Raw genomic sequence first — 15,449 nt, forward strand, 5'->3', positions numbered from 1 at the left:
CAAGAGCTCCAAAAAATCATTGTTCATATGAAGAAGCTTTTCCAATACCAAGGAACTAAAACGATTGTTATGTATTCTATAATACACATTCAATTGAAATATGAAATGCATTACAAATGGGTCTCACATTACTGATATCGATTATTATTTTGAAAATTATCAATTGGAAAGCAAAACCGACAAATAAACTTACCAAGCATTTTCGACACACAACTTAAAATCACTTGGGACCGTGATGATTTCGTTGTCAGAGTCTAACAAGTTTTTCTTGCGGTTCTCTAACAAGTCCAGAGCTTTTTCCTCGTCACATGAATTCAAATAAGAAATACCTGGAATTAATGTTATAATATTGATAATATTAAAATACAATACTATAGTTTATCGCACTAGTTATAATTTAGTTAGTTATTCTTAGAGTTAGTTAGTTCATTTCAACATAAATTATGCATAAATAGGGTTTGTTAAAATTATAGTAGCAGCTTAATATTTCAACTAAAAGGATAATTTGATGGAAGTCATGGAATTTGACATCGGACATCGTAATTGAATTAAGGAAACTACTTTTCTGTCGCTTCAAAATTTTGGTCCGCAATCTTGGATCAGCCATTTTTAATCCAACTTCATTTTAAATGGGAAGGTATGTCATATGATATATGATTTCTATATAGAATTTCAAGAGAGAATGAATTGTGAAAGCCGTACATCGATATCTCGAACCGTTTCAAAGTTATTCACATCCAAAGAAACAAATAAATTATACAGAAATGAAATAAATGACTACATTCAAAATAATAGTCTACTTGACACATCAAACTTTTCTATGTTAACAAACACTTGAAAAAGTGAAATTTGATGGTTTAGATTTTTAATTTACAACTCATTTTCATTTTTTTATGATTTATTTGTATCTTTGTTATCAATTTATATGGCATCTTGAGAAGGTATAGCTTATTTTTTAAGATAAAGATAGAATCGAAACAGCTACGAGTATATACATTATTCTAGGTTTGAAGTAAAAAATTCCATCCTTGTAAGCATTTAGGGGCGAATATTCATGTTTCTCACTCATAATCCTCTGCTTTCTCTGTCAACACAATAAAATCCTTGACATTTCCTTTGTTAGCTCTACCTTGACCGTGTCTTACTATATGCTTCACTGTCTGTCGGGCCTCTCCAAAGTCATAATTTGGGTTTTCTCTCACTGCTCAGTCATAGAGTGCTGCAGCACATCGCCGCCCATGGCCAGTTATAATTCTATGCAGAGTACACCAGTCCTGACTACTTAGATTGAATCCATCTATTTTTGGACAATTTCTATCTAAATTTGGGTAAGGAACACTTTTGGGCTTTAAGCCTGTTGTTCCTTTCTTAATCATTCCTAGTTGAGAATGATATTGTAACTATCAATGTATAAATAAATACACTCTCCCAAACTGGGTAGCTCATACATACTGAGGGAGGAATTCTCCATCCAGTCTTCTCTACACCTCCCAACTGTTGAGTTCTTTGGCTTTCATCAAAGGACCTTTGTATGTGAATGACTTTGAAACGGTTTGGGATATCGATGTGCGGTTTTTGCTATTCATTTCCTCTTGAAATTCTGCATCGAAATCATATCATAAGGCCATCCTCCCATTAAAAAAAATGAATTTGGACTCAAAATGGTGGATCCAAGATGGCGGAAAATTTTTTTAAAGCGAAAGAAAAGTAGTTTTCTTAATTCGAATATGATTCAAAATGTAAAATTTCATTACTTCTATCAAATTATCATTGAAGGTGAAATACGTAGGCTATCCACAAAAAAGATTACGTTTTCGTCTGTGTCAGCTAGAGGCGGGGCTAGCGCGGCCATTTTGGGGTCAGAGCGCTGTGCAGCTTAGTAGGCATCTAGCCGTGCTAGTGAAAGGTTCGTACTGTGCTCAGTTAAGATACTGTGACGGTATGAAATGTCTGCGGTCATTGAAAATCCCGCGATCTGCGTGCAGTAATAAGGTTTCTGACTGCAAAAAAACTGTAAACCGATAGAAATCTATCGGCAGCTTTGTGAAGTGTATGGGGACAACATTATCACTGAAGGTGGAGTGCGTCAGTGGGTCATCAAATTTCAAAATGACCGAACCAATGTTCACAGCGAAGATTGGAGTGGGAGATCCAGCATAGTGACAGCCGAACTTGTAGAAAAAGTCGATGCTTAAGTCCGTGAAAATCGAAAGGTCACAATAACGGAACTTTCTTTGAGTTTTCCACAAATTTCGCGAAGTTTGTTGCACGAAATTATCAGCGAAAGGCTTGGTTACCACAAGTTTTGTGCAAGATGGATTCCAAAAATCTTGACAGAGGACAACAAAAAATCAGCGAATGGCTGCAGCATTGAACTTTTTGGACGCTTACAATACGGATGGTGACTCTTTACTCAATCGCATCGTTACTGGTGATGAAACACGTGAACTGTGAAACAAAATTGCAATCAATGCAGACTTCCACCTATTCTCAGCAGTGAAGAAGTGTCTGGCTATGCAGTGTTTTGATGACGACGCACAGCTGCAAGAAGAGGTAACAAATTGGTTGAAGGCGCAGACGGCTGAATTCTTCGACACAGGAGTTTCCAAGCTCGTTCATCCCTATGATAAATGCCTTAATTTGAATGGTGACTTTGTAGAAGATCTGTATATAATAATAGCTATTTATGTATTAAGAGCGTAATGCGCGACTTTATCGCTCACACAAAACAGTTATCACGTGACGCGAAGCAGAGCGAGATAATTTTGCAAGAGCGATAAAGAAGCATTACGCGCGAATTACATAAAAATGTTTTTCTACAACTGCCCAAACCTGTTAAATTACTTATATCTGGCGGAGTTAATAATATTTGGTCTTCACTGATATCCATCATGACTGCAGAGTGCAGAACCGGTACAATTACCGACTTTTTAGGTTAAGATATGACCTACTTTTGGCGAGCTGCTTATCATCAGCTGATTAGCGAGCATAAAGAAACTCTTCTGCGCATGCACAGATGATTAGCGAGCGTAAAGAAAATCTACTGCGCATGCACAGATGGTTAGCGAGCAAAAAATTAGATTCTCCTCAGAAATAAGCTGTTTTACGAGGAGAATTGAGTATGAAAATTCTTTTTTTTTACGCGCAGTTGTAGAAAAAATTTGTTTCCTATACTCAGTTCATTTTTTATTCCAAAACGTAATCTACTTTCTGGATAGCCCTTGTATTAAGCTGTTTTCATAAAAGAAACGTAACATAGTTTTTTCAATTCGAATAGGATCCCCAATGAAACCTACAGCCAAATTATCATTGTAAAAGGAATAATAAGCTGATTTAATAATTTTCACCAACTCTGTATATGAAATCCTTATTAAGGCTCGTATAACATTAGAACACCAGGATGGGTAGCCAGTGGGACACCAGTCGTGACCATGTGTAAAGCAAGCTGGGACACCAAAACCTGGTGTCCCTAGAGTAATAAACACAATAAGAAATAATGCCCTATGACACGGTTGGACACTTGATGTCCTCATGTAATACGGGGTCTAAATTAATTTCATATTAATACAGACTTGATTTCTAGAATTGAAATACCGAACTGAAACTTGGAGTATAATCACAGACAACTAGGCCTATAATGAATGTTACTCACGCTAAATGAATTCGACACCATTGTGAAAAAAAGCTATAGTTTAGGTCGCTATGATATAAATTTCAATATATAAAACAAAATTATCACCTTGTTTGAACACCTTGTTGAAGTCGAAACCATGTTCAGCTAGAAAATCAATGCACGAGCTTTGACAAAGAAACCTAGAATCGGCAACATGTCGAGTTTTAGAATTTGGTCTCGGAAACAGGTAGAAGTTGTATGCTTTGTGATTGTACCTATTAAAAACCCAAAAATAAATGCGTTAGTAGAGATCCAAAAATATGAATGAGAAATAATAATGATATAAGTTATTGAAAGACGGATCAATCAGAATTAAATATTGTCGAACAGACAATTATAAATCTGGATGATCTTCTGTGCTAGAACATTGAGTAGTAGAAAAAGGAGGTAACAACAATATGGAGGACACTGACAATAATATGGTTTCAACTCATTTCTTTGTCTTTAGTCATCAACTTACCAAAAGTAGCTGATCCACTGCGTTTAGTTTATAAAACTATGTTAATAATTGTGTACAAATAGGACAAAAATAGCATTCAAGTGAGAATATCCAGTCAATTTGTATGAACAAATCTCTCAGATCATGCAAAATTTAACACCAAGTTTTATGAGATGAGGAGGCCTTTACACTTGCAACTTGACAAATACCCTATGCTTGTTTACAAATTCAGACGATATTGTTTGTGCTAACCAAATAAATAGATGAATAAAATAGCTCAAGCTCAATCGAATTATTATATTAAGCCGTGTCCACACTGAACAAATGTTCAGTAATTCAGTTTTCTCCATCCATGACCAGCACTTGCTGGATAGATTGCGTCATTAGGTCAAACTTTGAAAAACGAGATCGAGATGGGTGGCAGTTGAAGTGAATTGAAAAAACCCTGTATTGCCTCCTCATTCAGGGAGTAAGGCGGCAGGTTTACAAGCTTTGCCCGGAGCACCCTCTCAAATATCTTCACTTCCTGCACACGGAGACTCACTGGCATCCTGTTGAATATTTTTAGCGCACTGACAGGAAAACTACTGTGTGACCGTGTGAGTCTTGCATGAGGTCGATCAATGTCAGCCCGCTATCTTGTGTTGTGATCATGCACTAAACTTGTCCTCTTTGAAGATAGGTGTGCTGTCCTCTTCTCAACAGTGACAGGGAGCTGAACAGATACTGACTGTAGATTGTCGTAAGCTTCAGCCTCCTGAAGATCGGCGCACAATGTTCAAGGCGATGAGAAGCAGTGATGAAATGGAGAACCTTTTTCTGCAGGAGCAAAATCCTTATGCAGCCACCTGCATGACCCCACATCACAATACCATAGTTGATATGGCTGTGGAAGAGACCATGGTATGCTGATACAAGGTACTCCTGGGAAATATGACTTCTCAGCATATGCATTAGATAGATTACTCTTGACAGTCTATTAGATATCATGTCAATATGTGGCCCCCATGTGAGTGTGGCATCCATCATGAACCCAAGCAGCTTCACATTACAATCCCCAAAGGTTGGCGGATTCCGCTGCAGAGTGCAGAGCAGATGCTGAGTCTTCCTCTCATTCATTGACAGGCTGTTCACTTGAAACCAAGCACTGGCAGCCACCAACAGTTCGACATACATGTTCGGCAAACATGTTTGTTGAGGAGCTCAGGGACAAACATTTTAAAAGGTTTGGACAATCAATGTTTGTCAAACAAAAAATTACTGTTTTCCAAACATTTTCAGTGTTGACAGCTGTAAAACATAAAACCTGTTCTCACTTACAAATATTTTGTTTGGTGACGCGTCCACACTGGCCACGGGCAAACATTCAAATCAAATCAAATCAAATCTTTATTTGTCCCAAAAACATAATTACAATGACAAAAATGGTTATAAATGAAAAAAGTAAAATACAATATAAAATGAAAAAGAAAAATACCATTAATAGGATTATACATAACTATATTAAAAACGGGAAGTCCCTGCAAGGTTCGAGGAACCTGAGCGCAGAGGCCGAGTGTTCAATGCTTAACAGTATATGAAAATAATAATGGGATATTATTAAGAAATAGGGAAAAGAAAAAGTGAGTAAGGAAGGGAAGAGAAAGAGCAGAGTGAAGGATAGGGGAGAGTAAAGAATAGTTGAAGATTACATAAAAAACATGAGAAGTCTTTATACTAAGCTATGAGGAAATTACATTGCCAAAATTACATTGTTCGAGATTATCCATGTATGAATTTCAATTAGCAGTTTTCTATTCAATTTACTAGTGATAAAATGGTTAGGAATAACATTGATGAGCTTTGATACCTGATATAAAAATTGTTTTCTACAAATTGATAAAATAGTATCTGTAATTTGAAAGGTAATAGATGAGGGACGGAGGTTATATGGTGAAACACGCAGGTTGAAAAGATTCATATGTTTATTTATGTAGATGATTAAATTTTTGATGTAAAGCTGCCTGACAGTTAAAACATCTAGCTCACTAAACAGGTACTCACTTGGATAGAGTCTGGGTTTTCCCAATATAGCTCTTATAATGTGTTTTTGAATTACAAAAAGTTTCTCCAAGTGGTTTGAGTATGTTCCACCCCAAATTTTTATTCCATATTGCAGAAATGATTGAATGTAGGCAAAATATATGAGTCTTGAGATTTTTTTATTACTAACTTGGCTGATATTACGGAATTTACTTATCCAATGTCTGAGTTTGTTACATGTACTATTGATGTGAACATCCCAACGCAAATGTTGATCAATCATTACACCCAAATATTTAACACGATGTTCTCTATTAAGCTTTGAGCATGTACAATTTATCCAATCAGACTCTTTGCAATTTACATTATGGATTTTAATGGAATCCAAACCTTGCGGCTGGCCTATAGAATTTGGAGAGAAAGACATGAAATTACTTTTTTTATGTTCAATGTTAATATATGCTCATCAAACCAGGATTTTACTATTTTAAGTCCGGATTCTGCTGCTTTTTTAGTATCCTCCCAATTCGTTTCACTGAATAACAATGAAGTGTCATCAGCAAAAGCAATTGAGACACCATTTTTTAATTCTAACTTGAGAAGATCATTAATGTAGATTAGGAAGAGAATCGGCGACAAGACTGTTCCTTGTGGAAGACCGTAATCAGTGAGTTGTTCAAGGCTGGTTTTACTATCAATTTTGAGCAATTGGAATCTATTTTTTAAATAGCTCTTAAATAATTCAAGGGCTATTCCTCGAATACCCAACTTTTCCATTTTTATCAGAAGTTTTGAGTGAGGAATAGTGTCAAAAGCTTTAGCAAGGTCTAAAAATATGGCTATTGTTTTATTTTTGTTATTGAAATTTTCTGTAATTTTCTGTGTTAGAAGAGATATTGCATCTACTGTACTTTTTTTAGACTGAAACCCAAATTGATTTTTGTGAATTATATTATGCTTTAGGAGATAGCTAACTAAACGGTATTTTATTAACTTCTCAATAATTTTGGAAAAAGTACTCAACAAGCTGATTGGACGATAATTTGATGGATTAGAAGCATCACCTGATTTATGTAGGGGTATGATATTGGCCAATTTTAAACTATCAGGGAAAAACCCCTCCGCAAAACATTGATTTATTATCACCTTCAATGGTTTTATAATATGTGGTGAAATAGTTTTTAAAATCCTATTGCTAATATTGTCAATTCCTGGAGCTGAGTTATTGTTTAGAGAGTTTATTGTAGCAGTAATTTCATTTTCATTGGTAGGTGTCAAGAAGAAAGAGTTGTAATGCTCCACACATGAGTCCTTGAAATGATTACATGTTGTTGCAATGGGATTATTTGACTTCAATTCTCAGCATAAAGTTTTCCTACGCGAGCAAAATGTTGATTTAGTGTATCAGCTTCTATTTTGGGAATTTTTTTAGTATGTCTTCTACCTAACAATTCATTTAAAGTTTCCCAGATTTTCTTAGAGTTGTTTATATTCTGATTAATTTTATTCTTATAATACTCACATTTATTCTGTTTTATTAATTTATTAAGAAGATTTCTGTAATTTTTATACTCATTTCTTAAACGGTCATTGAAAGGCTGCTTTGAAAGTGTTTTAAACAATTTGTCCCGTTTTTTAATGGAATGTACAAGTCCACGCGTAATCCAAGGTTTAAGGGGTTGTAATTTATGCGGAATCTTTACTGTAACTGTTGCAAGTTTAATGTGATTTGATATTTTGTCAGTTAAAATTTGCATTGCTTCATTCACATGTAAATTGTCATCTAATAAGTTATCCCAGTTTTCAGTTTCAATGGATAATATTAATTTATTGAAATCTATTTTATTGAAAGAATTATTTTTACTTACAATTTTGTCAGTTGAAAGATCAATGTGGATGCTGACACAAAAGTGATCAGTGATGTTTGTTTTTATTACTGAACTTAATACATTGTCAGGATTGAAAGAGGAATTCTTTAAAAATATGTGATCGATAATCGATTCAGTGCCGTTTTGAACTCTAGTAGGCTTGTTTATGTATGATTTAAAACCATTCAAAGATAAAATTCCGAAATATTCATTAGTCGCAAGCGTAGACTTATTCAGATGTATATTCAAGTCACCGGCAAAAATTATATTGGGCTTATTTTTGATAAAATACAAACAATCATTCAAACAATTGAGAAAATTATCCACATTGGTTGAAGGAGACCTATAAACAGCGATAAGTGTTATCTTATCCTTCGCACCTGGCACTTGTACATCCAAAAGAATTGAGTTAGATTCTTTTATTTCGTAATCCAACTCATCTACTATAAAATTACATTTGAAAAAGACACAAATTCCATCACATTTATTTGTTTTACATGGCTTGTTAACCACTGAATAACCATTCAAATTAAAATTAAAATCATCCTCTTCAACTATCCAAGTCTCACTGAGGATAATAATATGAAACTCTAATGAACAATTACTGATAATGTATGACAGCTCATCAAAATTCTTTCGCAAACTTCTTATGTTTACGTGGATAATGTTCAGGTAAGATTGATTATCACTACTACCAAACAACTCAATCTGAGATTGAAAAATATCCTCTATTATAATAGTATTGTGAGTCTCAAGAGAAATATGCTCTTCAGGGTCATTTATAAGAACCATACAATAAAAGGAAAAATTAATAGGAAAACGAAAAATAAGCTATTTAAAATCTTGTAATAAAGGATAAACTTAAAAAGGAATTAAGAAGGAATAGAATTAACTCTGAGAAAAGAATAGGAGAAAGTTAAAGTTAAAGTAGATAAGAAAGTCTATTACTATTAATGAAAGAAAGAAAAAATACAGAGCTCGGTCATCTCGTGACACATATCGCCACATTTAAATATATATATCAGTCTTTAAATAATAGAAACCAGTAAATACAGTGTAGTAATACATTTATTCAAATGGTTTGAGGTCCTCCTCGTTAGTTATACGTTTTACCGGAGAGTCTTGTTGTTTACGAATGAGAATCATTGTTTGTCAAACATAATAAAATTTGCCCAGACTGTTTCAACAAACATGTTTGTCCAGTGTGGACACGGCTTTAGAAACAAAGTGGTAGTCGGCAGTGCCAAAAAATGGATGACTTTCATTTTTTTTACTTAGCTGAATATTTTGGTAAAATTAATTTGATTATGATTCAAAAATATTTTTTTACAATATAGCAATAAGGTGACACCATTTAATTTCTACTCACTTTTTTGTAGCTCTATCGAACTTAAAAGCAGCCAGTCCAAAATTGAAAGAAAAGAAATTCCATTGATCCATCTTTCAGTTTCTTGTAATATTCGGCCGGCGTATCGTAAGTGCTTGTCTCGATTCCATTGTTTAGACCCGTAAATTCACCGTCAATAGTGAAAAATTCAGCATCATCAATGTCGGCTTCAATAGTTGGTAACAACGTTTTGAAATCTGAAATGAGGCACTCATATTGATTTTACAATGTTATTGACAGAGAGATCTTGCATACCCACAGGGATTGGCCAAATAAAAATATTAAAAAACACTTATATTTGTTCAATGCCTAGGCCACATTCTTGCCAAATAGCCAACAAGTGAGGCTTGCGTCCATAAAAATTAGTGGAAGGAAGACAATTGCATTCAATCGTCCCAACTCCATAGAAATTGGAGCAAAGGCAAATCGAGTCGAGTGATGGCGAGCTCTTGCGCTCGTCATTTGTACGCACTCGGCAAGAGTATGGCAATGGCATAAGAGACCACACATAAATATTGTTACTGGGATCAATTATGATAAAATTAATCTCTGATTTTAATTAAGTACTGCATAAAGTAAGCCTACTGGCTTACATTTGACCCTAAGCGTCTAAACCAAGATTCATTCAATTACGAGAATATTTTCAACTATATTCAGTTGAATTCAGCCTAATTTAAGCAAACGCAGAAAAAATTCAAGCAATATAAATACAATGCAATTTTATATAATGTAAACAATCAAAGCAAGCCTATACCAGAATTCAAATAGTAACTTAGAATATTAGATAGATAGCGGTCCCAATTTACAAAGTAAAATCATGAAGGTGTATTTTAATACTAAATCTAATGAAGCTTTTTTGTCGTGTCCAATTATATAAAACGAATAGGGTACCACTTACTCTCTCTGGTAACTTCCATCACAACTTACAACGTTTACATTCAAAATCACACAAAACACTCAAACATTGATCTGTGAACATGAATGCTGACTGAGCCTAAACAATGTTTTAGTTTGAGGTTAGAAAATAATTAGTAATTGGAAGACATGGCCCAGTGCTGACAGGCTCAAAGATTCGTGCGAGGCAAGCTTCGAGAGCATCAATGAGGCAATGTGCGTCCGTCGGTATGTGTTGTACACATGCCTCGGCATTCGGAAAAAAAATATTTCAAATTCCACCTAGTATAGCCACATACTTCCAGTTCCTGATATTCTCAATTCCGATGACTGACAAATATGCCGAGCTCCACCCAGCAACAGTTTTCAAGCAGAGGACATTCAACATGAATATTCTGAGTTGCAGATATTTCTAATTCCGTGGTCCCGTGAGTCAATTTTGGTATCCAATGAACTTGACCTGTAAAAAGGTTTGAAGAATACGTCTTTAAAATTTGAAGTGGTTTAAAATTTTTCTAAAGTTATTGTGGAACTTACAAACAAACGACGGGCTCTAGTAAGTCAAAAGTGAAAACCTCCGTTTCACTCACACAAGGTCCCATTGGAATGGACCTTCAAGTTCCGGATATTTCCAATTCCGCTGGCTGAGCTGACAAATATGCTAATTTCCACCCAGCAAGTTTTTGAGCATTGAACATTATGGATATTTCGAGCTCCAGATATTTCCAATTACTGTACCTTCATCGAGTGCCACCTTTAGTAGCTGACGCACTCCCTGACAAATAAATACTGACAGGGTTTTGGCTCACACACACACGCCTCAGAGCATAGTGAATTAACGGGTAACGCACGCCTCACCCGAGGCATACACCTATGAGTAAGCCGATTAATGCAAGTCAATACTGAGGCCCGATTGCACAGAATCCAATTAAATTTCAACCATGATTCATTTCACAAGAACCAATGAGAGAAGGTGTTTTTGGAATGACTGCTTCTCTGATTAGTTCTCGTAGACTTGGACACGTTTAAAATTTAACCAGTTTTTATGCAACCGTCACTCAGATTCAGATGGCAATGATACTTTTGATTCAATCCAATTTTTGTTGATTCAATGAAAAATTGAACTAAAGTATGACATTTTTTTTTGTTTTCTCCGATTAACCTCGAATCAAGTAGTTTTAAAGAAAAATGAGCCAAATAATTAATGTGGCCACTCTCATTGCAAATCCATTGATGTATATTGTTATGTACTTGCGATTCAATTTGACGCTGTGGAAGGGGAAACAGTCGAGGCGGAACGGCGCGGCTGACTCTCTTAGCCATAGTAAACAGCAAACTGGAAATCAATTATCTCTGTAACCATTAATCGGAAAAAAATCTATCATATGTCATTCGATTCGTTACATTATGGACTAAAATATTAGTCGTATTCATTTCCTCAATAAATCAAACAGTTTCCTTGATAAAATAATATATATGTAAAAATTGAGGGGGTTTGTGATTTGATTTTTTTGTTTTCTTCGATTAACTTCGAAGCAAATAATCTAAAGAAAATTAGACAAATAATTAATGTAGCCACATTCATTGCGAATCCATTGATGTATATTGTTATTCATTTGCGATTCGATTTGACGCTGTGGAAGGGGAAACAGTCGACGCGGTATGGCGTGGCTGACTCTCTTCACCATAGTAAACAGTAAAATACAGTAGTAGGACTACTGCTTTCTAAGTTGCATCTTATTCACACTATGGCGCTTGAAACAATCAATTTTGTCTATTGTTTTGACATGCGATGAAACTAATTTTTCACATTTTAATTCTCTTAATTCTCTAAAATAATTTTGTTGTTATAGATGTGCTAAATCATGCATTCTATGACAGACAAAGATATTGTTTGCAACCAATAATATATTCATACTATTACATAATATAATACATATTTAAAATATGTGTGTATGATCATAATTCCATGCTAAAATGTATCAAAAGTTATGTCAAAAACTGAGATAAATCATAGATTACAATAGTGTTAACAGTGGCAATTTCCTGAAAAATAATAGCGTGCAGTGTTTACGGTTTTCTACAGTAATTATTCTTCAAGCCAGGTTGATAATAAACCTTCAGTTGAGCAAAATATATATGACGGCTGAGGCATGAAAACAATTATACATTGGGCTTGTTGAGTCGAAACTTTCTGTGATTCTCTCTGTAAAGTAGCTTATCTTCCGTTCTTACTAGTTGAATCTAGATTATTTAGACAGTCCAATATGAAAATTCAGTAGATTCTAAAGATGAAAGCCATGCAAACATACAAATTAAGGAAGAGTAAGCATGCATAAAAGGTAGGAAAATCATGAAAGAGTTTCACATTTAACCACAAAGTACCCTACAGGCCATTCCACACAGCACGTGGCGTGCATGGCTGGACGCACGCTAGCTACTTTTCAAAACATCGCTTCCCAGCTAATCAAATGAAGCAATTCACATAGCAGCCACGGCCACGCGGCAACGCTTGCTATATATACTAGCCACGCGTGGCTACCGTTCGCTCTCTGAGCGATCTTTTCAAACGTGTCCGGCCACGTTTTGGTCCGAGCATGCGCAGAACGTATACTAGACGTATACTATCATTGTCAGCCTCAAGGTCGCCCATTAAATGATGGAATTCCCCATAGGTATTCCTTTTTTTATTGATTGGATGTAACCACTGGTCCCGTGCTGTCACCGAATACAATAAAACCAGCTCATTATCATTACTACTGCTGCTGTTGGAGTCATCAAACCAAGGTAAGCCACAAGAAAATCCAGATTCACACCACAGGACCGTCGGAGTTGACATCTTCCTGCATACTGACGGGAAACGTGGCCGGTGTAGCATCGCAGCAGTCGTGGCGGTGTGAATTGGCATGTGGCTAGCGTGGCCGGCGTGGCGTGCGTCCAGCCACGCACGCCATGTGCTGTGTGGAATGGCCTTACCGTATAAGATTAATTGAAAGACGATTCATCATCTTCTATTATTTTTGTTAACATATCGATTTTTCACCTTCACTCGCATCTTGTCATTCACTATACAAGGTTGGCAGAAGCTTTTCTTTATGTCGATTAATGTTGATTGAAATTGATTTTGATTAGGGCACCAAAAGAATAGATCATTTTCTATTTGAAGCATTCAAATTGAATCTATTGAACATGATTTCTTATGACTTAGCATTCACAGATTTAGTTGGGTGAAGCTATTTGAAAAATGTACCTGATTATCAATTCCATGGTTTTTATACCATATTCTAGTTCATTGTGATCATTGAAGGGTTGAAGTGATGAGTTAGTTCAAGTGAATTCTAGTACACAAGTATATTGTGCTTATGATGGGCTCTTCTTCATTTTCTATCGATGTTTTGCTCCAGTAGAGAAAATTTAAAATGTTGGTTTTACATTTTATAAGCTTTATAAATAATATAAATTTGATAAGTCCAATATTAAATTAATCGATGTTGACTTTCATTGTATCGCTTTGTATCAATGTTACTTGCACTGTTTGCAATTCATCACTATTCTCTCAAGAATTAGTTTTTATGAATTTCATGATCTGAAAATTGAAATTCAAATGCTATTTGGATGACGTTCACATTCCACTGGTTTTTTTTCAATAATTGTTACATTGAAGAGTGAGGCAATTCAATCCATTTGGAAGTAAAAGGAAATCACAGTGCGATTGAACAGTGGATAGTAACTTTGAAATTCAGTTGCTCAATTCATTACGGCTTGATACTATCATTTATAATTATAGTTGATCAGAAATATGGATTGTCTATAATGTTATATTTCAGTTTGACCAATCTTCTATCACAGTCTCGCTTTCATTCATAAACATGATAATCCTAAATACGTTGGTTACCTTAAAGATGTAGCTTATCTTACGTCGAACAATGTACAATATAAACAATTTTCATTAAATTACTATTATGATAATCATTGGAATTTCTGCCTGTGATTGAGAAAAAGTCATTTTATGAGCTTTGAAATTCATACCTAGAAAAAGTTGCATTATTACTAGAAATTTTGTTATTTTTACTATTTATTATAGGTACTGTACATTGATTTTTGTGATTATAGAGATCAACGACTTTATTCTGAATCAGGATAAGGATAAATAGGGAAATTGTGAGATGGGGATAACATCCATAGTTTCATAGCATCAATTTGAAAGCTCTGATAATAATGATTTGAACGGAACTGCGATTCTGGCTTGGTATTTCCTCTTCATGTTCAGTGAGAATAGTAAGCTTCAGAATAATTCGTTCTCACTATATGTGATAATATTTGGTAACATTTGTTAATATTTGAACCGAATGTGGAACAAATTAATCTACTTTCAGCTTGAAAATTTTTTTGTTCACGTGATCTGATGATATTCATTCCATTATCAAGTGTTAAAATTATAAAGAATGATGAAACAAGTTAAAACACAAGAAAAGCTACGAAAATAAATTTTGAATCTTCATTTTTCACAAAATAAGGATAAGATGAAGGAGTCGGACACATAATATATTTTGAAACTTCGTTGAAAAACATCAATATATGAAACTAGAGTTATCAAATTGTGTTAACTCTGACTCGTATAGAGAAGGCACACTTCATATTAATATAATAAATTCTGTGAGAAAACAACGAAATTCTGATTTTTATCATGAGCATGGTTAAATCAAGAAAATTGTAATGTTTTTTAAGAGTATTGAAAAGTGAAAATCTATATACAGCGCATGTCAAAACAATAGACAAAATTGATTGTTTCGAGCGCCATACTGTAAATGAGATGCAATGTAGACAGCAGTATTATTCTGTTTACTATGGTGAAGGGAGTCAGCCGCGTCGGCTGTTTCCCCTTCCACAGCGTCAACTTGAATCGCAAATACATAACAATATACATCAATGGATTCGCAATAAATGTGGCTACAATAATTATTCGTAACATTGTTCTTTAAAACTACTTGCTTCGAAGTTAATCAGAGAAAACAAAAAAATCAGATCGAAAAACCCCTAAATTTTTACATTATATTACTTTATTAAGGAAACTGTTCGATTTATTGAGGAAATGAATTCGACTAATATTGTAGTCCTTAATTTAACGAATCTAATGGCATATGATAGATTTTTTCCGATTAATGG

General features: G+C 34.7%; 1 protein-coding gene across 1 annotated transcript in view; it reads right to left on the bottom strand.

Annotated features, from left to right (window-relative positions):
- LOC111058787 (poly(A)-specific ribonuclease PARN) overlaps positions 1 to 10,415 on the bottom strand; it is a 29,832-nt gene extending 19,417 nt beyond the window's left edge. Inside the window, exons 1-4 of the mRNA XM_022346361.2 lie at positions 10,288 to 10,415; positions 9,372 to 9,586; positions 3,740 to 3,888; positions 194 to 329 (exon numbers count right to left, since the gene is read on the bottom strand). Of these exons, the coding sequence (XP_022202053.2) occupies positions 194 to 329; positions 3,740 to 3,888; positions 9,372 to 9,442 (356 nt within the window). The 5' untranslated portion in view covers positions 9,443 to 9,586; positions 10,288 to 10,415. The remainder of the gene's footprint in view (positions 1 to 193; positions 330 to 3,739; positions 3,889 to 9,371; positions 9,587 to 10,287) is intronic.
- Between the last annotated feature and the right edge of the window lie 5,034 nt (positions 10,416 to 15,449).

Source organism: Nilaparvata lugens, chromosome 8, assembly GCF_014356525.2.
Source record: "Nilaparvata lugens isolate BPH chromosome 8, ASM1435652v1, whole genome shotgun sequence".
Taxonomy (NCBI): Eukaryota; Metazoa; Arthropoda; class Insecta; order Hemiptera; family Delphacidae; genus Nilaparvata; species Nilaparvata lugens.